At 39.3% G+C, this 24,676-nt stretch overlaps 1 protein-coding gene across 1 annotated transcript in view; it reads left to right on the top strand.

Annotated features, from left to right (window-relative positions):
* clec16a (C-type lectin domain containing 16A) overlaps nucleotides 1-24,676 on the top strand; it is a 44,739-nt gene that overhangs the window by 1,790 nt on the left and 18,273 nt on the right. The window contains 15 exon segments of the mRNA XM_054606944.1: nucleotides 1,502-1,635; nucleotides 2,290-2,438; nucleotides 4,242-4,347; nucleotides 6,500-6,505; nucleotides 7,868-7,991; nucleotides 8,335-8,509; nucleotides 9,487-9,537; nucleotides 10,054-10,170; nucleotides 16,380-16,649; nucleotides 16,651-16,699; nucleotides 18,073-18,184; nucleotides 18,298-18,398; nucleotides 19,175-19,294; nucleotides 19,663-19,772; nucleotides 22,457-22,501. Coding sequence (XP_054462919.1) covers nucleotides 1,502-1,635; nucleotides 2,290-2,438; nucleotides 4,242-4,347; nucleotides 6,500-6,505; nucleotides 7,868-7,991; nucleotides 8,335-8,509; nucleotides 9,487-9,537; nucleotides 10,054-10,170; nucleotides 16,380-16,649; nucleotides 16,651-16,699; nucleotides 18,073-18,184; nucleotides 18,298-18,398; nucleotides 19,175-19,294; nucleotides 19,663-19,772; nucleotides 22,457-22,501 — 1,669 coding nt within the window.

Here is a 24,676-nt window from a genome sequence, read left to right as displayed (position 1 = left end):
GCATACAGAATAACTCTGAACAGGCAAATAATAGATAGATGGATAATCATTCTCAAATTCACACTCGGACCCCCTCGTTTTTTCTATATTTCAACATTCCCAACAGCGCAGTGTTTTATGCTATGTTCTCTGACTGCTGCCCTGCTCTCTAACTGTGAACCATAACTTAAACTTTGTGTGTGCATCAAAGAGATTACTGATTTTCTTTCTAATATGCTGGAAAGTAGTAACATTATGAATTCACCATACCTGTGTGGAAAACTATTGTATATTATACATATTTAACTGCATTTCATTGCAAAACCCCCAAAATGAACGGTTTTATCCTTTTACATAAAAAGCAATGATTATTTTATTTAAAAAAAAATAAAAAAAAATTGCAAGCCTTCGACAGTTACACCACTGTAGAATTTCAGTCATTTCTGGGAAATGGAGCTCATGAAACCATGGTGTTTTGTTTTCAATCAGAAGCAGCTCTGCATTAGTGCTGCATGTCAAAATGTTTCTGTTTATCTACTTGGCCAAGTCTGGTGTTATTATATGAAACAGGAAATGGCTTTGAAGAGCTGAGAAGCCACAAAGGATGTTGAAAGATTACTTTGTGTGATTAGGAAACCCTAAGAAGAAACATGGACAGGAACAGTCATTTCTATTTTTCTATTTCTCTTTGTTTTTTTAAGTCATTGGCTGTTTTTTTCCAGAAGAGTGGAACTGAGACGCAGCCTAATTGCAACGTTATGATAATGATCTTCTTATGGATGAACAAAACAAAACATGACATTTCTATGGAGCAAAGTGCCTGAGTCCTCTTGTCTTTCTGAACTCAGTATTCTAGAGTTAGCCAGTCTGAGATCTGCTCCATCTCCTTTCTTAAAAAAGCATCTAAGAGCATATACAAACTAAGAAAATATTTAACTTTTTATTGAGCAATGTTAAACAGTTGCAGTTATGCCTGCAGATTTAAATATGTTGTGCAAAACATGAGCAATTGTGCATTTTACCATTAAAACTAACATTACATTACATTACAGTCATTTAGCAGACGCTGTTATCCAAAGCGACTTCCAATAAGTATATTCAACATAGAGAACTACTAGTCACCAGAAGTCATAAGTGCATCTCCTTTCTCAAACAAGCATCTAAGAGCATAAACAAACTAACAAAATATTTAACATTTTATTGAGCGATGTTAAACAGTTGCAGTTATGCCTGCAAATTTAAATATTTTATGCAAAAGATGAGCAATTGTGCCTTTTACCATTAAAACTAACATTACATTACATTACAGTCATTTAGCAGACGCTGTTATCTGAGATCTGCTCCAATGAAAAGTAGCTTGAAGTGACAAATTGCATGTTTGTTTTTTTTTTGCTTGAAATTGGCAGTATGTTAGGAGAGACCAAAGATGACCATTCTTCTCTTTGTTAGTTATATTTCAAGATCAAATCATCATGAACTGACTCCTGTACGTGTTTGTCTGTACTTTCCTGTATGTGTTCAGTTTCTTCCTGGAGAAGAACATGTTTGCCTTCTTCCTGAACATCCTGCGGCAGAAGTCGGGGCGCTACGTGTGCGTCCAACTCCTCCAGACTCTCAACATTCTGTTTGAGAACATCAGCCATGAGACTTCCCTTTGTAAGTATTTTAATTTATTTATTTAACATGTCACATGTATTAATTTATTTAAAAAAAAAAGAAAAATTGCTAATATTTTTTAATAGTGATGGAATTATTTTCAGTCTAGAAAATTTGGGCAATGAAAAAGGCCCATAGTTACTGTTATTACAGGAGTGAAGTATTGGATGGCCCCTAAATAAACAGCGCGTAGATGTGTCATGTTTTTGTTTTTTTTAATGCATTTTGTAGGCAAAGCAAAGCAATGCATGGCATGTTGCACTGCCTTTTTTTGTTGAAATGTACAATGCAGAGCAGCCTGCTGCACTTTGTTGTTGCTAAGCAACCAAACACTCAGCAGAGGATATACTGACATGCATACCGTGGGCTGTTACCTTATTTAAAGTTAGCAAGGTTTGCATTGAGGGCAATTTTATAGGTATTTAAATTCAAAATGATGGTGTCCTGTCAGCAGGAATTAATAGTCTTTTCTCATGTTCTTCTCTGATGATAGTAGAGCATAAATCCACTCCCCTCTTTAGGTGTTCAGAATGCCCTTCTACAATCACTGGGCTCCTAGATGGATTAAAGCAAGATTTTCAGCATTTCACAAAAGGCCTTCTTTCTAAAAACGTGCTGTGTGAACAAGCCTGATCAAGTCTCTTCTCTTCTCAGATTACCTTTTGTCAAACAACCACGTGAACTCCATCATCGTCCACAAGTTTGACTTCTCGGATGAGGAGATCATGGCCTACTATATCTCCTTCCTCAAGACTCTGTCACTCAAACTCAACAACCACACCGTGCACTTCTTTTACAACGAGGTGAGGCTATAGACAGATGGGGAGGTTAGAGGGAAGAAAAAAATGAGAAACATCGAGGATCTTTCAGTCAATGTCAACCGTCATCATGCTTTCTATATGACAAAGAAGTCAAAACAGATGAAATATTAGAGGCTGAGAATTAAGTTGAGTGAGTTATGAAACGGATGATTAAAACTAGCGAGACAGACTGAGAGAGAAAAAATGATAGCCTGCTGCTTAAATCAGCAGTTACTCAACCCATGATATTTTAGCTTCCTGTGTAGATGGTTAGATTTGGCCGATCTTGTCCACAAATCATCTTTCTCTTCACCAGCTGTAATCAACACAAATGTCAACGTCACTTTCTGTTCTGTTTGTTTTATTATCTCAATGACGGACCACAGTTTTCACATCTTGTTTCTCTGAAATAGAGTTTCCAAACTGTTCTCATTCTTTATTTAAAACTATTCATAGACAACTATCATTCAGGCCTTTTGTTGAGTGTGTCTTTGTGTGTGGTAATAGACACTAAAGAGAACTGACCGCCTGAATAATCGCTGATGACGTTGTTGTTGTTGCCCCTCAGTGTTTCAGCACTATCTGTATTGGCCTGTGTGTGTTGGGGAAAGTTATTGGTGTACTGTTGATGGTTGCTTTGCCCCCTGACACCAAGACCAGACCCAATGTGTAGATCTGAGAGTATTTATGTATATTGTTCGATAACCTATAAGTTATTCATTTTATTTTTATAAAATATTGACTTTATCATTTAAAAATAAAGTAAAACCTGACCTTTTCAAATACATTTAAGTAACTTAGCTGACAGTAGGTCAGTCAGAAAGCAAATCATATCTATCCTACAAAACGGCAAACCTTTTTTTCCCCCACAATTTACATAATAGGTCATTTTTATACTTTATTCCTCACATCATTTTTATAAGTCATTTAGTAGTCATTTAATGTAGAGATTTGCTGTTTAATCTCCTCCAGAGGGCGCTATTGGATAGCTTATTACTTTGGCCACTTCTGTTCCTGTCAGAGCTACACAGAGGACCCACTTTGGTTTGGGTTTGGTATCAGGGTCGGGATTCTTCATTTACTGTGACCTCTGTTTGTTTCTGGCCCTCAACTGTGATTGGCTGGGGGTCGCAGTGACTGAGGAATGGTTGGGTAGAGGATTAGGCACTGGCACAGAGAGAGATAGCTAAGATGCAGCTGGTTTGTTGTACACATTTATTGAAAGCAGCATGAGGGTATGTTAGTACACGTTGTCCATCTAAAGTACTGTTAGATTGTTAAGAGCAAAAGTCCCTTTAGTGCAGTCTTTTTGCCTCTGTCATGTTTCAGGTTGAGCCAAAAACGCCCAGATCAAAAGCTTACAATGTGTTCTTTTGCTCGATACTAATCTTTTGATATGAAGTGCAACCTCTGCAAGTCAAAGACAAAGTAGGCTAACTTATCTGTCCAGTATAGCATCCCTATTGACTGGATTTTAAGAGTCATGTAACATTTTGCATGAATTCTGTAAGATTTGAGTTGTCCGCCGAGGTAAATTTAGGTAAATTCTCTAGATTTAGAGAAATTCTCCCTCTGTAGTGTCATACAGTAATTCTGTAACACCGCAAAATAATTCTGACTTTTGTGTCTTTGCCCAGAGTTGCACTTTAACATTTATGGAACATAAATACTTGGAAGAATTTCTTTCCCCACTAGCTGCTTTCTCTTTCTCTCTCTCTCTCTTGCCCTGTGGCCGTTCGGCCTGAGCGTGGCGATGCAGTACAGTGCCTTGCTCACCGGCGCCCCCTCTCTGTCTCCCACACACAGCACACTAATGACTTTGCCCTGTACACCGAGGCCATTAAGTTTTTCAACCACCCTGAAAGCATGGTCCGCATCGCAGTCCGGACCATCACACTCAACGTCTACAAAGGTGAGTGCCGGGAACACACGTGTGCACACACAAACACCCCCGAGATGCTGGGACTGTCCACCGCCTGTCTATGTACTCCTGTCCTCTTCCTGCTGCTGCTTCTGGTGCATGAGCTTGACTAACAGGTAACACTGTGACAAACACACACAACCTGCTTAATTCTTGGTCTTAAATGTTTCATTGCTTTCTAATGTATGCGATCTATCTTTTATTCTAGTCTAACAGTGTGTTTTAGTCCAAATAATATCATTTTAAGCCATTTTATTTAACAGAAACAAAAAGGTTTTCTAAAGGTCCTGCGTTTAAAATTGTTGATGAAAATCTGTTCATTATTAAAAGCCACCTGGTACTATAGTCCAAGTATTTCACGTATCTCTTAGCAGGTGTCTGTACGGCTACACCTGATTGCATCCTGTTTCTTTACAGTAATACCATCTGCCTTTTTCTAATGATATCTCACAGAGCAAGTCTACAACACAGACTAGAAATGCAATAAATATTTGCTCAGAACCTGACCGATAAAAGCTGTTTACCTCTAACAGGCAGCTGAAATGGCAGAATTACAGAAAATATGTAGAAATACCTGCAGTTCAGAATATAAATACAGCAATATCTGACTTTAACCCTTCAAACTCTGCAGTCATCCAGCAGCTGCGTGGGTCCAATACAGAAAATGATCCACTTAGTTAAAAATATCATCAGTTCAAGACTCTTATTGATTGCAATGTTTAGGGTTGCGTTACCACAAGGTTCTCACTGATTTCACATGAATATATTTTCTTATTCAAAAGGAACTAACTCTTCAGCAAGTCCACTCTTCCAAGCATGCAAAGTAGTTGTTGTTGAAATCTTTTCACCCAAAAATCAATTGAAACCTCCAGGCTTTTTCAAAATAATGCCCTGTGAGTGCAGGAGCAGCACCACAGTGATGCTGTGAGTCTGTAAACAACAGGATTGTTCTAAAGGCTGTGTTGATTTATGCACTGTGCTGCTTCAGCCTCTGCCGCTTCTTCCTGCCGTCTCTCTGGGCTCTGAGCTGGTTGCTGTGGCGGGTGGGTGGTGAAATTCAGCGTGTTTGGCTTTTCTCCACACATCATGCTTTTATTCACTACACATAACATTTCCTTTCCTCAACATCCAGCCACTGCAACATGTCAACTATGGCGTCCTGTCTGTTTTAGCCCTGCATGTAACACTTTGCGCCGTACAACTATGTGTGTTACATTGTCCATAAAGTCTTGATTCTGTAACTCCCTACAGTGACGCCATTACAGTTAGCTCAACTGACTTTAACCATAAATACAAGTCATTTATAAAGTAACATAGTGGTATTGGTAATGCATCATCATTGGTGGTCTGGTCCATGGGCTATGCTTTAGTAAGGAATCTGTCAAAGAAGGAAGCATCAACTCGAGGCCGCTACTCTGACTCTGACTTGTTGACATTATCTCAGAATTGTCAGGAGACCTCACAGAACATCTGTCTCCTGACGACCAGGCTGAGACACTGCTGCAATGGAAGCTATTCATTGCATGCAATCTTGTGTCTTATTTTGGCAAAAAAAACAAACCCCTTGCTACTGAATTTCCTAAATGAACCCATAACTTAAATACTTGCAGTGTCGCAACACAAAATGTTGCAAATGGATCAAAAATGTTGCAATGAAAACCATTTTAGCATAAAACGCTGAACATTTCGCAGTTTGATGCTTCCTACTGATTCCTCGGGTCATGTACTGCAACAAATGACAACCTGGAAAAGGATTTTATCCAGCTCTAAGATTAAATAAGCTAATGTCAAGATATTTGAATAATTGCATTGTCTAGTAATTGTTACTACGCTAGCTTTGTCTCTTGTAACATGCTGTTTGCTTCAGTTTTTCTTGTTAACGTGCTACACAGTAAGAAAGCAATGATATCCTGAACTTAAGTTTAAAATGATGAGGAAATAAATGAACTCCTTTGCCAGATGTGCCGTTGTTTGCAGTTTGTTAATAAACCTGCAGAGTTCTTCCCAGCCTCCCCCCCCCCCCTTTACACACATTAACCCTGTGTCTGTTTCCCCCTCTCCCTCCTCCTCCTCTTCAACAACCACTCTTCCTCTCCTTGTCTCTCTCCTCCTCCCTCTGCGTGCCCCATCTGCCTAACTCCAGTTTCATGTAAGTTGGTTCCATTCATTCAGTCTTGTTTTTTTTTTTTTTTTTTTTATGGCTGGGTATCTTAGAGACATGTTATGTCTTTTTTCTTTCCATATGCTGTTACCAGTTGTTTGATACATTACAGTGATACAGTGACAATGTTAAACTTGTCTATAAGCCCGTCAGGGTTTTTCTAAAATAGTTAATTTAAGCATAGTTGTTGTTATTCTGAAACCTGTCTTTTATTCATTTTAAAGCCTCAAATTTGAAATGTTTACAAACATTTGTTCGAGTTATTATTATTATAGAGTTGTTATTACTCATTACATGTCAGTGTTTGTTGATACCCAGCCCTAATTGTTATAAATGTACCAGTATGAATATCCTTGCAATTTTTCTTCTTGAAAATCAATCTGTATCACACACCTACATACATGCAGAAAACCCTGCATACTTTTACATATTTATTTTCCTTGGGATTAATCGTTGGTTAGTTCAGTTGAGCCTCACATGGTGGTTGTTTTTTTTGGGTAGTGTGTTGGACTGTTTTGCTCACTGTGGTTATTTAGTCAGTTTCCCCCTCTGCTTTAATTCTCAGTTTATCCACTAATGGATTAATCTGGAAGGCCGTTGTGACTCTGACTAGTGGCAGCTTGTGATTTGTCTTTGTTTTCTGCTAATGTGTAATTCATTCATTTGATTTGGCCGCTCATTCATCACATGTGTCATTTTGACCGACTGTGACCAGGCAGTGTGAGTTTGAGACGCATGGATTAGTCTGACCTTTTATCTACTGGTGAACTTTGACCCTTTTATGAAAACAACACATTATTTCTGCTGTCCAATTAGATATTAGGGCTTTTGATACAGAAACCCTTTGCCCAGTTTTTAAAAAAAGTACTCCACCAATTTAGCATTAAACTCCTATAAAAGATTGACAGACCCACGAAAAGGCAGTTTAAAAAAAGGAAAGATTGGTGCAGAAGAAATACTGTCATCTATATTCCATTTTAATGTGAAAAATAGGTGGAGTTCCTATTTACATTCTGCACATGAACACCTTTTATTTTGTTTTTTAAACAGTCGCACTGTCACCTAAACGTGCTTTCCTCTAAATCCAACTCCAGTAGTATTCCCTTTTATATCGTAAACCAGTTCATGTACTTAATTTGACGTAGCATGGCTTGTTAATTTTTGTAATTTGTCTCTTAATTTAAATGGTTTTCGTTGTTCTTTTATTCATATTTAATCGTCACATTCTGGTATTTCTTTGGGATCGCAAAGTGCGCGTACGTATGATTATGTGTGACTGTGTGTGGAGTATCTGATACTTGTGGGCAGCCTTGGGAACCTGGATGTTAATCCTGACTCTTGCCTCTCCAGTGGACAATCAGCACATGCTGCACTACATCCGAGATAAGACGGCGGTCCCGTATTTCAGCAACTTGGTCTGGTTTATTGGCAGCCATGTCATCGAACTGGACAAGTGTGTGCAGACAGATGAAGAGTAAGTGCCTTCTATCATTCTGTTTCTAAGTGTAATTCTCACTGTGCCCTCTAGGGGTCAGCAAGTCTCTAGTTTGTATAACTTATCCTGGTGCTTTTTCTCTACAAGGGCATGATGCTTTGTATACATTGAATTATACTTTCCCTTTTTTTCTTCCAATCTCTGAATTCAGCCTTTACATTTTCTTTAGTTAACTTTCACGTTAGAAGAATGTGTTTTTCATTGCGCTGCACACCATTGCAGCAAAAATAAGTCATACATTATGAATCTGCACGTACACAAGGATCACAATGTTTTAATAATGTTCAATAACCATCTCTCTGTTTTTTTTGTTGTGTGCCAGACATAGGAACAGAGGGAAGTTAAGTGACCTGGTAGCGGAGCATCTTGACCACCTGCACTACCTGAACGACATCCTCATCATCAACTGTGAATTCCTTAACGACGTTCTGACCGACCACCTCCTCAACCGCCTGTTCCTGCCCCTCTATGTCTACTCTTTGGTTATCCCTGAGACGGTATGTGACCTTCACCTGCATGTTTAAATGAATTAGGTTACACTGATGATAACGGGTTCAAAGTGCACAGCTTGTGTCGTATTAAAGATGCTTCTTCCATTAGCACATGATGTGCTACGCGCTTACATGTTTTTCCAAAAGCCAAAGTGTTAAAGAACACATCAGAGTACAGTCCACGTACAGTTTTATCTGAGTTGCAGCCTTAACTGGGATAAAAACGTTCACATTCATAATCACTTGAAAAAACGTATAGTTTAGTGTATTTGTTTTGTTTGTTAAATGTCCCAAAAAAGTAGAAAAATTAACAAATATTTTATTTAAAATGATATTAAACGGACAAAAGCAGTGAGTTACATTTGAAAAGGTGAAACCAGTCAATCTTTGGCATAATTCATGACTCAAAAGATCATACCAGTGTGCACCATATGCTTTAACTTACATTCTTCACATATATTATTATATTTTGAAATGTTTTATTCCTTCCAGGGTCCATCAAAACTAAGCGACACTACACTATCGTCTTTCAGAGACTTAAAACTTAAATAAAGCTAACGCATCATAGTGGAACAAACATCCTCGTTAAAGTTACTTCATTTTTTATTTTAATGAATTGTGTTTTAATGGAGTTATTAGTGATTTGTGAATCCATCCTGGTGCTGCATTCACATGCTGATGTGAAGGTCTGATGGCAAACCATCACCATTCAGTTTCCACATAGTATTGCATTCATAAGATGTTTGCAAACTCAACAGGGATTTCAATTAACCATCAAACATGAATGTCATGAAAACTTCTCATAAATTTGACAGTTGTCAAAACCACTGGTACGGTCTTCTAAACAATTCAATGATTATCAGACTAGCACTATGCTTTGTCTCTCATTAATCTCATTGTACATTTCTCTATTCCTTTCATCTTCTTATATGTACTGCTGTATGTGTGACATTGACTGGCCTTTCATTTTTCTCCTTCTTTAGTCCGAAGAGCGAAAGATTAACCCTCAGGTGTCCCTCTACCTGCTGTCTCAAGTAAGCAACACACACATCAGATGTGTTGTTTTGTGTGGAGTAAAATGTCTACAAGCCACTTTGGTACATTTAAGGGCAGTTGTCCAGTTCTGAAACTCTCTACGGGAACTGAATTCACTGATATTTTTGTAACTGAAAAAGAGTTTCAGCTACATTTGTGTTTTTTGTTGATTATTGTTTGTGCCTTCGCTTTACTTTTCCATGTAAGCTACACCTGTCCGATTAGGAACTTTAGCGTGCCTCCAAGTTTGACTTTGAAATTTAAAGTATGCTGTTCAGACTTTTATTTGACATTAAGTACAGTAAAAGAGCAGTAACAACTAAGTCCTGCTGCTTATTGGGAGGAGTCACATATGTGGGGATATTTTGTGAGGGTCACACGTTTGTACATTTTTCTGGTAGAGTTATAGATACATTTTCTTTACATATACTTCATTTAATTTTGAACAAACATTTCTTGTTTTAAGAGATGTTTTCGATTACCTTTTTAATTGTGTATATCTGTGTGTTTCAAAGGTGTTTCTGATCATCCACTATCAGCCACTGGTCAACTCGCTGGCCGAAGTCATTCTCAATGGAGACCTGTCTGTCTTCACCCCACAGATGGATATACACAGCGCACACAAGAATACGGTAACGCTCACGCACACACACACACACACACACACACACACACACACACACACACACACACACACACACACACACATTTGAAACACAGTAGAACATGCTGTATAAACACACAGTACAGACCAACATGCAAACCAGAAACAATAATATTCAACATAAACATAAAGGACTCACACAACCATCAATAAAAAACACTTATTTGCAATACACACACACACACACACACACACACACACACACACACACACACACACAAAGCAGAGTGTACATTGTGCCACAGGGTCACACTAGTATATACTCATACACACAACAGAGTACAGCGCACAAACAAGAACACGCACACCTACGCAGGCAACCGCATGGATACATGTAACACACACACACACACACACACACACACACACACACACACACACACACACACACACACACACACACACACACAGACAGACAGACTTCAGTTCCAGAAGTGTGTGTAGGTGGCTATGAGATCGTGGGGTCATGGTTTTCTCCATTCTAATTGTCTCCATAGTTTTTTTTTTCTTTACATTTTTTCGAGCAGTCTCTCCTTTGTTTTCATCTTTCCTCCCCGTCTAGGCTCTGGAGCCTTCTCTGAACGTCTCTTTGTGTTTTCATCTGAATGTTATTTCCCTTTTCAGTTTGTCTCCTTCCTACTATCTCCCCACTGTCTCCCCCTTATCTTCCCCAACTGATTCCCCTCATCTCTCTTTTTCTGACTCTGTCAAACTCACATTTGCTTCATCTCCCGTGATTCAGTCTCTCTCCCCCCCCCCCCCCCCCCCTTTCTTGATTTTTTGACCATCTGTTTGTAAAGCAAGGTGGGTGTGCTGAGCTAGTGAGCGTTTCTGAGAACTCCTGTGGTTATTCTCTCTCTGTGACTGTGTGTGTGTGTGTGTGTGTGTGTGTGTGTGTGTGTGTGTGTGCGTGTGTGTGCGCGCTAGACCTGTGGCTGCTGTAAGAAGCAGCCCACCTTTTCAGTGAATGTGAGTTGAGGCGCGATGTCTTCACAACGTCGGTCTACCACAACAGGAGGCAGCCAGACCCAAACTAGTAGCTTCCAGCTACTCATTCAACTGTGCTTTTCTCTCTCTCTGCGTTTTGAGGACTTTTAAAGTGCCACATGTTGCATTTTTAAACATAAGTGGAGGCAGTTTCCCAAAGATAAGAGAAGTATAGTGTACATAGTAAATATACAATCCAGGCCATGGTAATGGTCTGGATTTTAGGCTATTCTACCAAATTAAATAAACTAGAGAAACAGACTTGAGATGGTTTTACTTCCATGTGCTTTTTTGGACAGGTAATCCTGCTCATTTTCTGTGTTAGTTCCTCTGTTCACTATATTTATTCTCTTCTGTTTTGCCACTGATCAACTTGCAACAGGAGCTTTGATGGCTCCCCTTCTTCAGAGGCACCACAGAATTTGAAAAGGCCCATGACTTGACTCTTTCTCCATTCTGGGGTCAAATAAAGAACATAAGACACTTGCATTTTGCGCAATGGCTTATTGTGCAAAAAAGCCTGAGATGCACAGAAGTATTGTTCTTTTTTTTCACATGCATCTTAGATTATGGAAATGAATTGTTTCTGCCACATCAGATACAGCTCTTGGTGTGTTATTGTTTGGTTTATTGTAGATGAAACAGACACAGAAGAAGCATGGGCTCTGTTTTCTGTGCAGGTGGTCAAATGGTTCTTCCTGTTTGTCTGTGATGTGGCAGGAAATTAGGTCACATGATGGAACACTGACAGAGCAGGCTCACCTAACCCAAATCTCTTTCCTGGAAGTACTTTTTTTCTCTCTCTATTTTGTACACATGTTTTCTTGCAAGTGCACCAGATAGATACATGATGTCAACATTTGGATGTCTGTTCGTGTGTAGGTGTATATATACAGTGGGGGAAATCATTATTTGATCCCTTGCCGATTTGCCCACTGACAAAGAAATTAACGGTCTATAATTGTTATGTTAGGTTTATTTTAACATTGAGAGACAGAATATCAAAAAAAAAATCCAGAAAATCACATCATATAAAAGTTATAAATTGATTTGCATTTGATTGAGTGAAATAAGTATTTGAGCCCCTACCAACCAGCAAGAATTCTGGCTCCCACAGACCGGTTAGATTAGTCCTCAACTTGCTACCTGTATGAAAGACATCTGTCTCAATTCATTACCTGTATAAAAGACACCTGTCCACAGAATCAATCAATCAGATTCCAACCTCTCCACCATGGGCAAGACCAAAGAGCTGTCTAAGGACGTCAGGGAAAATATTGTAGACCTGCACAAGGCTGGAATGGGCTACAAGACCATCGGAAAGCAGCTTGGTGAGAAGGAGACAACTGTTGGTGCGATTATTCGGAAATGGAAGAAACACAAAATGACCATCAATCGCCCTCGGTCTGGGGCTCCACACAAGATCTGGCCTCGTGGGGTATCGATGATCATGAGAAAGGTGAGGGATCAGCCCAGAACTACACGGGAGGAACTTGTTAATGATCTCAAGACAGCTGGGACCACAGTCACCAAGAAAACCATTGGTGACACACTACGCCGTAATGGATTAAAATCCTGCAGCGCCCGCAAGGTCCCCCTGCTCAAGAAGGCACATGTACAGGCCCGTCTGAAGTCTGCCAATGAACACCTGAATGATCCAGAGAAGGCTTGGGAGAAGGTAATGTGGTCAGATGAGACCAAAATCGAGCTATTTGGCATCAACTCGACTCGCCGTGTTTGGAGGAAGAGAAATGCTGATTATAACCCCAAGAACACCATCCCCACCGTCAAGCATGGAGGTGGAAACATTATGCTTTGGGGGTGTTTCTCTGCTAAGGGGACAGGACGACTTCACCACATCGAGGGGAGGATGGACGGGGCCATGTACCGTGAAATCTTGGGCGACAACCTCCTTCCCTCAGCCAGGACACTGAACATGGGTCGTGGATGGGTCTTCCAGCACGACAATGACCCAAAACATACGGCCAAGGCAACAAAGGAGTGGCTCAAGAAGAAGTACATTAAGGTCATGGAGTGGCCTAGCCAGTCTCCAGACCTTAATCCCATAGAAAATCTGTGGAGGGAGCTGAAGCTTAGAGTTGCCAAGCGACAGCCTCGAAACCTTCAGGATTTGGAGAAGATCTGTAAAGAGGAGTGGACCAAAATCCCTCCTGAGATGTGCGCATACCTGGTGACCAACTACAAGAAGCGTCTGACCTCTGTGCTTGCCAACAACGGTTTCTCCACCAAGTACTGAGTCATGTTTTGTTAGGGGATCAAATACTTATTTCACTCGATCAAATGCAAATCAATTTATAACTTTTATATAATGTGATTTTCTGGATTATTTTTGTTGATAATCTGTCTCTCAATGTTAAAATAAACCTACCATAACAATTATAGACCGTTCATTTCTTTGTCAGTGGGCAAACTTAAAAAATCGGCAAGGGATCAAATAATTATTTCCCCCACTGTATATATGTATATATTTTTTTTGCACATGCAGCTGTTTCAGTTGTGTGCATTTAGGAGAATATCTTTGCCTAGCAAATTGTGCCCTATTTTGATGTGCTGCTAGGTGTGTTGGTGCAAGTTTGCCTGAGCGTGTGTGTCTGTGTAGGTTTGCCTCACACGCTCCCTGACCTCCATCAGTTTCTCAGCATAGGCTCAGAGTGTGAGCGGTTTACCAGAACATAGTCAGCTAACAGGTGCACCACGCACGCACGCACACACACACACACACACACTCACACTCGCTCTCGCTCTCTCTCTCTAATGCTAGTCTGTGGTTTATGTCTGACAGAACACACACCGTGTTTTTAGCAGCAACGACAGAACAATGATAAGTGCTCAGACTTCCCCAATAATACAGATGGTATATACAGGTATCAATGTTTTTGTTGGCAGGCTTTAGGCTGGATTACAGAGACTTGGAAATTAGGTTTATGCTTCAGGGTAATGGTATAAAAAAAGAAAAGAAAAAAGGTTGGACTTGATCTGAAACACAAACTATTTTAAACACATTTTAGGCTTTAACAACCACATTCCTGTATTAGCTTGTTAGTTGCAATCCTATTAAAGAATACCTCTGTGAATACGTCTCTACAGACCGAGCTGAAATGAAGGAGTTCTCTGGCGTTGATTCCTTACAAAACCACCTTCCCTTTTTATGAGAACATGGGGGGAAAAAAAGCCAAATAGGGAGACAAGAGTGGATGAAGGAGAGAGGGAATAAAGATGAATACTCTAGCATTCATGATCATCAAGCAATGAATAGGTTTAGTCAGAGAATAGGACTGAAACAAAAAACGTTAACTTTAGTTTTTACTTCATGCGGCTCACAGCTTCTTCCAGTAAATGTGTATTTTGAGAAGCTGCCGCTGTTTTTGGCATACAAGGAGGATGGGCTTCATCTTCTGACTTTGCGCGCCAAGTGTACATGTGTGTATCAACGTACATATGTCTTCAGGTGTGTTTGGTGGTTTGTGTTAGCATATGAGGTGAAGTGAAATAGGGGGCCACCTAGTTTCAGCTTAAGATATCCGATCCTCTTCCTCTTTACCTCCTTAAACAAAGTCAATTGTTTTTATATAAATGAAACCACTGAAGGCAGATTATTTTGGTATTCAGTGGCCCTTTTATTTTTGCCTTTGGACTTTCTCTAGTATTGATCTTTTTGTTTATTTGGATCCTCAATAGCTTCTAGGAGACCAAAAACAGCCTTCACAAAAGTGAATATAGTCTTACATGCATATACAAGATACACTCAGAAACAGACAAATGTACAATTAAAGTACAATTGCAATCAAACAAATATACCAACCACAAGTTTGCATGATTTTACATAACATCACAATAATCAGGCACATTTTTGTTTGTCTGAATAAGTAATAAACTTGCTACTGAGGATGGCTCTAGTCTCAGTGCTAGTCCGGTATAGTGTGCTGTAGCCGCCTTGTTTTGAGCCATTACATCACATGCATCTGTACTCTGGCCTCACACACAGGGGTAACCATGGTGACCTGTGTTTTTTTTTGGTCCACCCCTCTAACTGAGCTGTACATCAAGGTCAACTGCTTTATTGACCCTGATATTCGCAGATGCTTTCCTTGTTTCAATATGTCTAAAAATGAAAATGAAACCGTAGATTAGTCAAGTTTTTAAGTTACTGAATACTGTTGGACTGTTTGCATTCTGTGAGAGACAGTCCGGATATATTTGGCTAAAGAGACATGACTCGAATGCTAACCTGCCTTTGGGCTCTCCACTGAGCTAAAGTCCAAATCATACTATGTTTATTCTGATAGCAGCAGATTTGTAAACTGCTTCGTCTGACAGATTACATGGCTCCATGTGACCCTGAGTACATGCTCAATTATTTCTATGTTCCTTTTTTCTTATAGTCATTCTAATTACCTTAATCTGAAGCAATAAAGTAATTGTATCACTAGAATTAGTAGTAAATTAATCAATTATGTGATTCTTCAGTTTTACTGTAAATTAGAGCTGACCTCTCTTCTCAGCATCTTATCTTTACCAGCTGTTTCCTGTGTGCATATCTGCGTTTTGGTGTATATTTGAGGGCTATATATAAGAAGTGGGCTACTTATATTTCCAGTATGGCCTCACCGGAAGAGGCTTTTGTGTGTTAACAAACTTTGATCATCAAGATAGTGTTAGAAGGATTTACTGTAAGGCTTGGTGGTTGTGAGCATGTGTGAGAAGATTTATGCACATCAGTTATTAAAGTAGGTTTTTGTTTTATGTTTGTGTTCATGAGTGTCTATTTTTTTTTTAGCATGCACTTCTGCCAGTAAACGGTGGCAGTGACTTTGCTGCCTGGAAACAGGACAGTTGTTTTCATCATTTCATCATTAACTGACTAAATACTCCCATTTTCTTTTTCTCACTTGTTCTTTGCCTATTTTCTGCCTTTTGTATCGGCACATACTGTGAGGTATGGTGCTGTGTTACCACTGTGACACCACTATATATGTTAAAAAACACAAAACAAAGTCATAGAACGGCTACTGCTTTATTCTAACCAAAAACATCTTTGAAAGGACATTGTAACCAAAATACTTCCAACAAAATGTAGAGTTGATAAAAGAATACAGTGTGTGTCACCTCCAGGCATATGGTTTCCTTCCATCTCACACCCTTGCCTCTCTTTCCTTCTCTAAACCCCAGGCCAGTGCAGGAGGTGTGCGTCGCTTCACCAAGCCCCCGGAGTCTCTGGAGCGCTCCCTTGAGCTGTCTCGCCATCGCGGCCGCAAGAGAACTCAGAAGAGGCCAAACTACAAGAACTTGGGCGAGGAGGAGGATGAGGAAAGGACTGGGGGAGGAGGTGGAGGAGTAGAGGAGGGCTGGGACGACGAGGCCAAAGGCGGAGAAAGAGAGGGAGGCCGAGAGAGGGAGAAGGGAAAAGGTACAGAGGGAGGAGGAGGAGGAGGAGGAGGAGGGAGGTGGGAGTTCTAAGGGAAGCAGAGCGAGTGGGGAGACGGCGGAAGGTGAGTGTGTGTCTAATTGGACACGGCCGTACAGGGCTGTGTTTCTCAGTGTTTCTTTACTGCCATCAATCAGAAGCACTCTCCCATGATGCACCTTGGTGACCCAACAGCCACCACAGCAGCAGCCCTTGTCTCAAAACCGAAAAGAGAGAAACTAACTCTTTAAAAGACAGCATAACTAAATTTAACTTTTATAGCAATTGTTGTGCTTTGTATTTTGAGTGCTTAATTAAGTGTGCAATTTACTATTTCTCTCAACTCCATGCATCTACTGTTGCTTGTCAAATTCACATTAGACTTTGCAGCCTCTTGATCATCAGTAAGATAGATCTCAAGTTATCGACATGCTTAAATGCTGAAAAAGGAAGTGTTAAAAACAACACATGTCAAAGAATGAAATGGCATTAAAATTGAAATCAAAAAACTGCAGAAGTAAAACTGCAGAAAGAAAGTAAATTAAACTATACAATTCCTCTTTGGATAGTTTTGAGATGAGCCTCCCCCCCCCCTCCCTCCTCTAACGGCTGCTTCCCCTGTTTGGCACCTTTTTTTTTAATTTCCCCATGGTTACCACGGCTCCCCCTTACCACATTGTCCAACACAATCTCCATGACAGCCGACTGTCCATTTCCACGGTGACACACCATCCATCCTGTGCTCCTCACCTCTCTGCCTGTCTCTCACTCCTGCTCTGTGTGTTTGTTAGCATCTGAGTATCTGTGTGTTATTTTAAAAAATGTCACCATTTAACTCATCTGAATGATTCCTTCTCTACTTTTACTGAATAGACTCTGTTTGCAGAGAGTCTTTCTGCAGGGCAGCACGATCTTAATTGCTTCTGAAGGCACAAATGCACAGAAATACGTTTTACGGCCTGAGTTTTAACACAAATTACATCGTGGGCTGCAGAGGAACAGACGGTTTCAAAATGACATGTATCATGCATGGTGGAAAGATTACACCCACCCTATTTAACTGATTGATAAAATAAGAAACTTTTGAAGGATAGATGGTTTCTTAGGTTTCATGCTTAAAATCATTGATTTAAATATTCCTTGCATTTTAATGCATCATTTATTTAATTGTATGCATTTATAATCAGTATGTTGTTCCTAATAAATAGTAGCCGACACTGATGGCATGATTGGCTCATCTTTGGTGCCTTGACACATTTTTCATCTTTTTTGAACCAGTAAAGGGTGAGAAGGAAACGCATCAGACTTTACATTCATATTCACTGGTGACAGAAGCCCATTTTTGTCTTCATTGCTGTGATTGTTGAGGATGTGTGATATTTCTGTAAAAAAACTTTTTACACATCTACGGATACATATGTAAGAAGGTACAAAGTGTGTGCATGTGTGTTCCCACAGAGATAGAGATGGTGGTGATGGAGAAGTGTAAGGTGTCGGAGCTGACGGAGCAGAACATCACTGATGAAGAGAAGACCGCTGCAGCCACCCGCACACACACACAGAGGAGCAGGTACACGCATGTCTAAACACACCAAACTGCTAGGGTCGCCCTAGACGTGGAAGGAATGAATTAAAGGAAGGACTGTCGTGTTTATGGACTGATGAAATCTTCTCTCTCTGCAGACCGTTCTTAGACATGGTGTACAGTGCTCTCGACTGCAACAACGATGACTATCACGCCCTGTTCGTCCTCTGCCTGCTGTACGCTGTCTCACACAGCAAAGGTCGGCCTCTCTTTTCATTTCATTTGGTTGGTGATAGTGGCCCAATCTAGATAACTGGTAAATGGAGATAACTGGCCTCCATAGTTGAGGTCCATATAGAAAATTATCATTGCCGTTCTGTTGCCAGGGCAACAGCTTTGGTCTGTTTACTTCCTGTCAGACACTGCGTTAAGAAACGTTGCAACAGGCAATACAAAAGGTCTTAATTTGAATGTTTTTGTTGTCAAGTTTGAAAATGTCTCTGCACACAGCTGCTTACATTTCTAAAAACAGGACTGACTCAACTGAACCGAATACGTCTGGTTCATTTCTGAGTCGTTTTTGACACAGAACTGTTCATTTCATACCTTGAATCAGATCAATGTTGTTTTAATATTCACTCAGTTGTTCTCAGATGTATCTAATATCTTGGCAACTCATACAGTCTAAAGGGCAATCATGCAGAAGTTTACAATCTTCCACAGTTTTGGCCACAGGAACTATGTCAGGTAGGTCTGTCTGAACCATTCTTGGACTGATTAGAATTAGGTGGTCAAACACGTTTTTGGCCATAATTCAAGAATCCATAAGATAATTATGACAATTTAGCACAAATGTCTAATAGGATAAAGTGATGACATTTTTGGAAAGAGATGGATGTTAACTGGTTGGCAGAGACAAACAAATGCACAGCAATAACTGTTTAAGAGAGGTGTTGATTCAGCTGAATGACGGAGGACGTAGTTTGTGGTATTGTTGAATTGTGTTGTTCTACTGACAGGTCTGTCCTTCTGTAGGTATAAACCGAGATCTTCTGGAGCGTCTGCAGCTACCTGTTCCTGACCAGGAGAAGAGTTCCTACAGCCTGGTGCTGGTCGAGAGACTGATCAGAGTTATGAGTCATGCCGCACAGCCAGGTAACACACACACACATACACTCACACATAACATGAAGTTACTAACCTAACATATAATGTCACTTACCTAAAAAAAACAGTATTTATTTTATTCAAGTACAATTGAATGTAAATGTAGTAGAAGATGTTGTTAGACGTGTAACTCAAATTTGAACACATTTCGCTCAATTAATCACATATTATCATCTTACACATTATTCCATGCTTTTGCTTTGTTGAGCCAATATGGAGAAAAATGTCCTCATTACTTATTCATGTATTTCTCTCTCTCTCTCTCTCTCTCTCTCTCTCTCTCTCTCTCTCTCTCTCTCTCTCTCTCTCTCTCTCTCTCTCTCTCTCTCTCTCTCTCTCTCTCTGTGTGTGTGTAGATGGTAAAGTGCGTCTAGCTACTCTGGAGCTGAGCTGCCTTCTATTAAAGCAGTCTGTGCTTTCTGGAAACAACTGTTTAATCAAGGATGTACATCTGGCCTGCCTGGAGGTACAGTACACAAACATATGCACGCTTTCACTCATACATACTGTAAACAGGTGGAAAGCTGGATACTGTGCCACTCATAGCAGTAACTGTATCACTTCCTCAGAACCTGTAACTGCAGGGTTTTGTGGTCATGACTAAAGAAATGTTTCAGCAGGAACATTCGGACCACCCTTTTCCTCTCCTCCAGCACTCTCTCCCCCAACCTCACATCTCAGCTCATTAGCTGTCTTCTCCTTCTCATTAACTCCCTCTGACTCCTATTCCTCTCTCCCTCTCTCTCTCTTCCTCTATCTGCCCCGGCTTGCACAGCACTCAATTTTTCTTTCTCATTCTTCTGGGAATTTTATTTGTTTCCTCTTCACCCAATTCAGGTTAATCCTCCACACCCTCTCTTTGTCTGCGTTCCTCTTTTTTTTTTTTTTTCTTCTTAACGGGCTTCAGGAAGTAGTTGCACTGCTACTTGTGTGATGCTTTTTATCAGAATTTTGAAAAAAAACCACCATCTGACCTCCCTGAATTTAAAAGTGAATTAAAACCTGACCATGGTCATTTTAAAAGTCCAAGTTTCACCCACGGTTGACATCGTTCACATCACAGGGGGTTTCTGCTTGAAGAATTTCCCACCTCTGACACAGTATAACATTAATGAAGAGGCCCTTTCAATCTGGACTTTGCCGTTTTGGCTGAAGTGGTAATGTTGAGGGGTTTCCCAGGAATAAGGATCATAATTTTTAGTCAAAGAAAGATTATTTTGCTTAACTGGCTTTTGGCTCCCTTCCGTGTGCAATCCTATTGAAACACATTGACAAAAAACGGACCTTACTGACCCTGAAATAATAATTCTGTTATTTTATGGGGGCCCTTATCCTGCTGATCCCATTTCTTCCCAGCTGTTGGGAAATAGCTGACTAGTTATGTTACTAATGTCTGACAGTAAAACAGGCCAGAATTTCCAGGTTTAGTTTATTCAGTGGTAATCACACATGGCCTTCACTTCAGGAGGAAGGCGGGCTATCCTTCCTCTAGCACTCTGACCGCTGAGATGAGTAAATAACCAGGGAAGCATCTATTGCTGTTAAAGGAAATGGCCTTGCATAACACAGCACAGGAGTGGCAGCATTGTTGAACAGTTGCAATACATCAGGTCCAGTTCCTATTAATTGTGTGATTCACTAGCATTTATGTGAATTGACAGGTGTAACCCTTTCTCAGGAACAGACAGTTGACCTACAGTACCATTCAAAAGTTTGGACACGCCTTCTCATTCAACTACTTTGAAGAATCTAAAATATAAAACATATTCTGGTTTGTTGAGCATTTGTTTGTTTACCACATAATTCCATATGTGTTCCTTCATAGTTTGGATGTCTTCAATATTAATCTACAATGTAGGAAAAAAATAAAATAAAGAAAAACCACTGAATGAGAAGGTGTGTCCAAACTTTTGACTGATACTGTAAGATCTACAGTAATTAGTGATTATGCTAAGCAGCACTTAACAAACGGAGATTGTTGTACTGTTGTTTTGAATGAAGTACTGGAGCATTTCAATGTAATTTATTACTCTTTAATTAATTAATAATGTAGCAATAGTAGACAAGCCAAAAGGCGTCCTGCCAGAAAGTAGTAGTAAAATGAATAGTACTAGTAGTATAAAGAGTGGCAAAATATATGTAGGGATTAGGTTAAGGTGGATGAATGGATTCAATTTAGGACCTTTTTTATTATTTTATGCTTTTATTATTTTTTGTTATTATTTTCAGTCGCAGTGTGGTAAGGTTTAGGAAAAATATAAATCTGGGTGTAAACGGTAATGTCGGCTTCGGACACCTGGTTGCTAAAAGCATCTGCCATAATTAAAAGTTACAAAAATTAAAGCTTTTGTACACCATCATTTTGTTGTCAATCACACCTCTATTCCCAAAACTCAGTCAGGCTAAGTTTACATGCACTCTAAGGTTAACAATAGTTCACAGATTGGACTTAGTGAAGCTTTTTGGGAAGCAATGGACATTGAAGGTGACTTAAAAACTAAGACAGAATGTTTCATTTCAATGTTTTGCAAGTAATTTGGTTTGTTGAGATCAATGTTTCATTGTATTTGATATGAGGTCATTAAAGTGGTCTAGGTAGTAAACTTTGGTTTTCTCACAGGCCTCCAAATCCAAAAACTGAGAAAGGTTTTGATGAATTAAAGTAAATGGGGGCAAGTTTAATAGCAATACTATATCAAAACATCAGTTTATAAAGTCTCAAAAAACTTGTGCAGTTTAATCCCGGTCTTGTATATCCAGTCGTATGCTCACTACTTTGCAAACACATGCATCATGCAATATGTGAGACTGTTTATTCGCAAGTGTTTAGATAGTAAGGTTTTAGGGAAAATGCATACTTAAAGAGCTAGTGAGAGAACTCAAACTTTATTTCTATTGTCACATACATACAGGTACATACATGAAATCGGACCCCTGCATTCAAACCAGCCTTTTAAGAGGGATTGAGAAAATAATTGTTGCTGTGTAGCGCAAGGGAATTGGTTGATTGTTGTGCATTTTTTTTATAATCAACACAATTTCTGTCAATTTCTGTCTCGAGTGTTTGAATATGTATTACTTGTGTGTGTGTGTGTGTGTGTCACATAAAAACGGTGTATTTGCAATTATAATTTCTGTTTGTGTTTGCAGGGTGCTAGAGAAGAAAGTCTGCATTTACTGCGGAGATTCTACAAGGTGAGAGTGCTCAGTAAATAACACGCACACACACATACCACTAACCTACATAAACATAAGTGCTTCGCTGCCGTCTACCCACACATATATACTATACATGAACGCAAGGAAGGACAAGTTGAGCAGCAACAGACAGCTGAAAACACACTCAGACAAGCCGACTGACGCTGTACCATAAATTATATTAATGTCAAATATTTTGGCATTCAGCTGACAAGTCATAGCATGAACTTTTGCTGTTGTGGCTGCCCAGACAGAGACAACTGCAAACAGACAGATAAACATTAATTTAGGGTGTGTGTGTGACTGTGTGTTTGAGAGTATTCACTTATTATAACTAAAACCATTTCCCTGAAGGAGTACGAGGTAAAACCGAAAGTGTGTCCCATCTATAAAATACAACATCGTATTAGAAAGTTTTGATAGGCAAAATGCTTTCAGTGCCTTCTATGCTTTCTGTTTCTCTTTGAGTATCAGTTTTGGATTCAGTCACAGGAGTTAAGCTTGTTTGGCTTTTTTCAACCAAATGGACCATCAGAGTCAATGAGAGACAGAACGTTCTATTTCAACATTCAGGAAAATACTCCTCATATAAGCAATGAAAAAAAAGAAGTAAAGACGGTTGCACTCTTGGCTTTTTGTTCAAAACTGGTCTCAACAAGTTTAGATACAAGTTTAAAAGGATTTGCTTTAACTTTCTCTCGAACATCTACTGTATACAAACATATTCAGTTTCACTGTGAAACAATATAGCTGTTTTCATGAATCTCATGAGATTCAATGTTTATTTGATTAAAATGTATATTTGGATTAAATATTAAATGATAACTAATCTGAAGTGAAACAGGAGAAAACATTGGATGTTTTAATGGGTAATAATTAAAATATCTTAAGTGCTTACTAATCTTGATCTTTACTCATTTAACTTTGTTTTTAATCAAACCATATTATTACAGTTTCATACTCTGTTGAGTTGCGTCACTCCAATTAAAAAGTTATTTAGGTGATAAGAAAAGTAATCTGAAACATCTGGTGTGCTGGCTTATTCATGTGTTATTTGGTTTCATTTGACCTTTATCAAGATAATTATAAATGAATTATTGATCACTGGACTTTTTATTCTATTTAAGATATTGACCTCTGTCACTTCTAGTTGCTGTAGTTTCCATTTTCACTTGAGTGACAAGTGGAATATTTAAGATAAGATAATCCTTAATTAGTCCTGCAGCGGGGAAATTTAAATTTTTAGTTGAGACGTATCAGTGTGTGGTTAGATGAACACGCTGAGCTGAAGATGAATGGATACATATCACATAAACACATTAACAATCACTGTCCTGAACGCTAAGATGCTCAACTGTGCATGTCCAAGCAACTTGTCTTATCCGTCCAGCATTTCCTGTTTTGGTTTACAACATCATTTTCCTGATGGGATGTCATTTAAGAATTCCTCTCCCACTCTAGTGATCGTTTATAAGAGTTATGAGCTGATAAGTAGGATTTGTGTACAGCGCTGTCGGTGTAATGTTTGGAGAAAAAGGTGCCTGTGACCGTTTCATATTCCCATATAACAAATCCCTTTTTAATTCGTCACTTGTCAGTTGAGTGCAAACAGTAGACGAATGTGTAAACACTGCAAAGCTATGAATATGACCATGAACGCACACAAAATGATCATGTACAGCACGATTTCCACAGAAAACTAAATTATCAGAAAGAATCGTGAGAGTATTTATGTTTCCATTCACTGTAGCACAGACAGATGTATCAGCTGAGTATATGATATTGTCTTGGGAGCTGAGTCATATCCTATGATGAAGTGAAGGAAAACATGAAAGAGTTTTAATCCATTGAGAATTTATTTAAATGGGGGCGTTAACATTATTCTTTTTACTGGCATCATTATGAATGAGACAATTCTAGACCATAAAAGGGCGTTATTGTGAATAATTCAAACAAATAATTAAGAATTTAAGCACAAATCAGGTTTTTAATGGAAATTGCCCTTAACTCCATTTCCATGTTTTGTATATGTATCTCTACTGTCACTTTCAAATAAAAAAAGGCTTTGCACCAACATGACACATTCAGTTTGGCTTACAGCATATAACGGTGTGTAAATGGCTTTTTACAGTTTATTAGTTTAGTTAGCTTTGGCACTGTTCCAGGATTATG

This window comes from Anoplopoma fimbria, chromosome 11, assembly GCF_027596085.1.
Source record: "Anoplopoma fimbria isolate UVic2021 breed Golden Eagle Sablefish chromosome 11, Afim_UVic_2022, whole genome shotgun sequence".
NCBI lineage: Eukaryota > Metazoa > Chordata > Actinopteri > Perciformes > Anoplopomatidae > Anoplopoma > Anoplopoma fimbria.
This window is presented reverse-complemented; position numbering and strand designations above follow the sequence as displayed.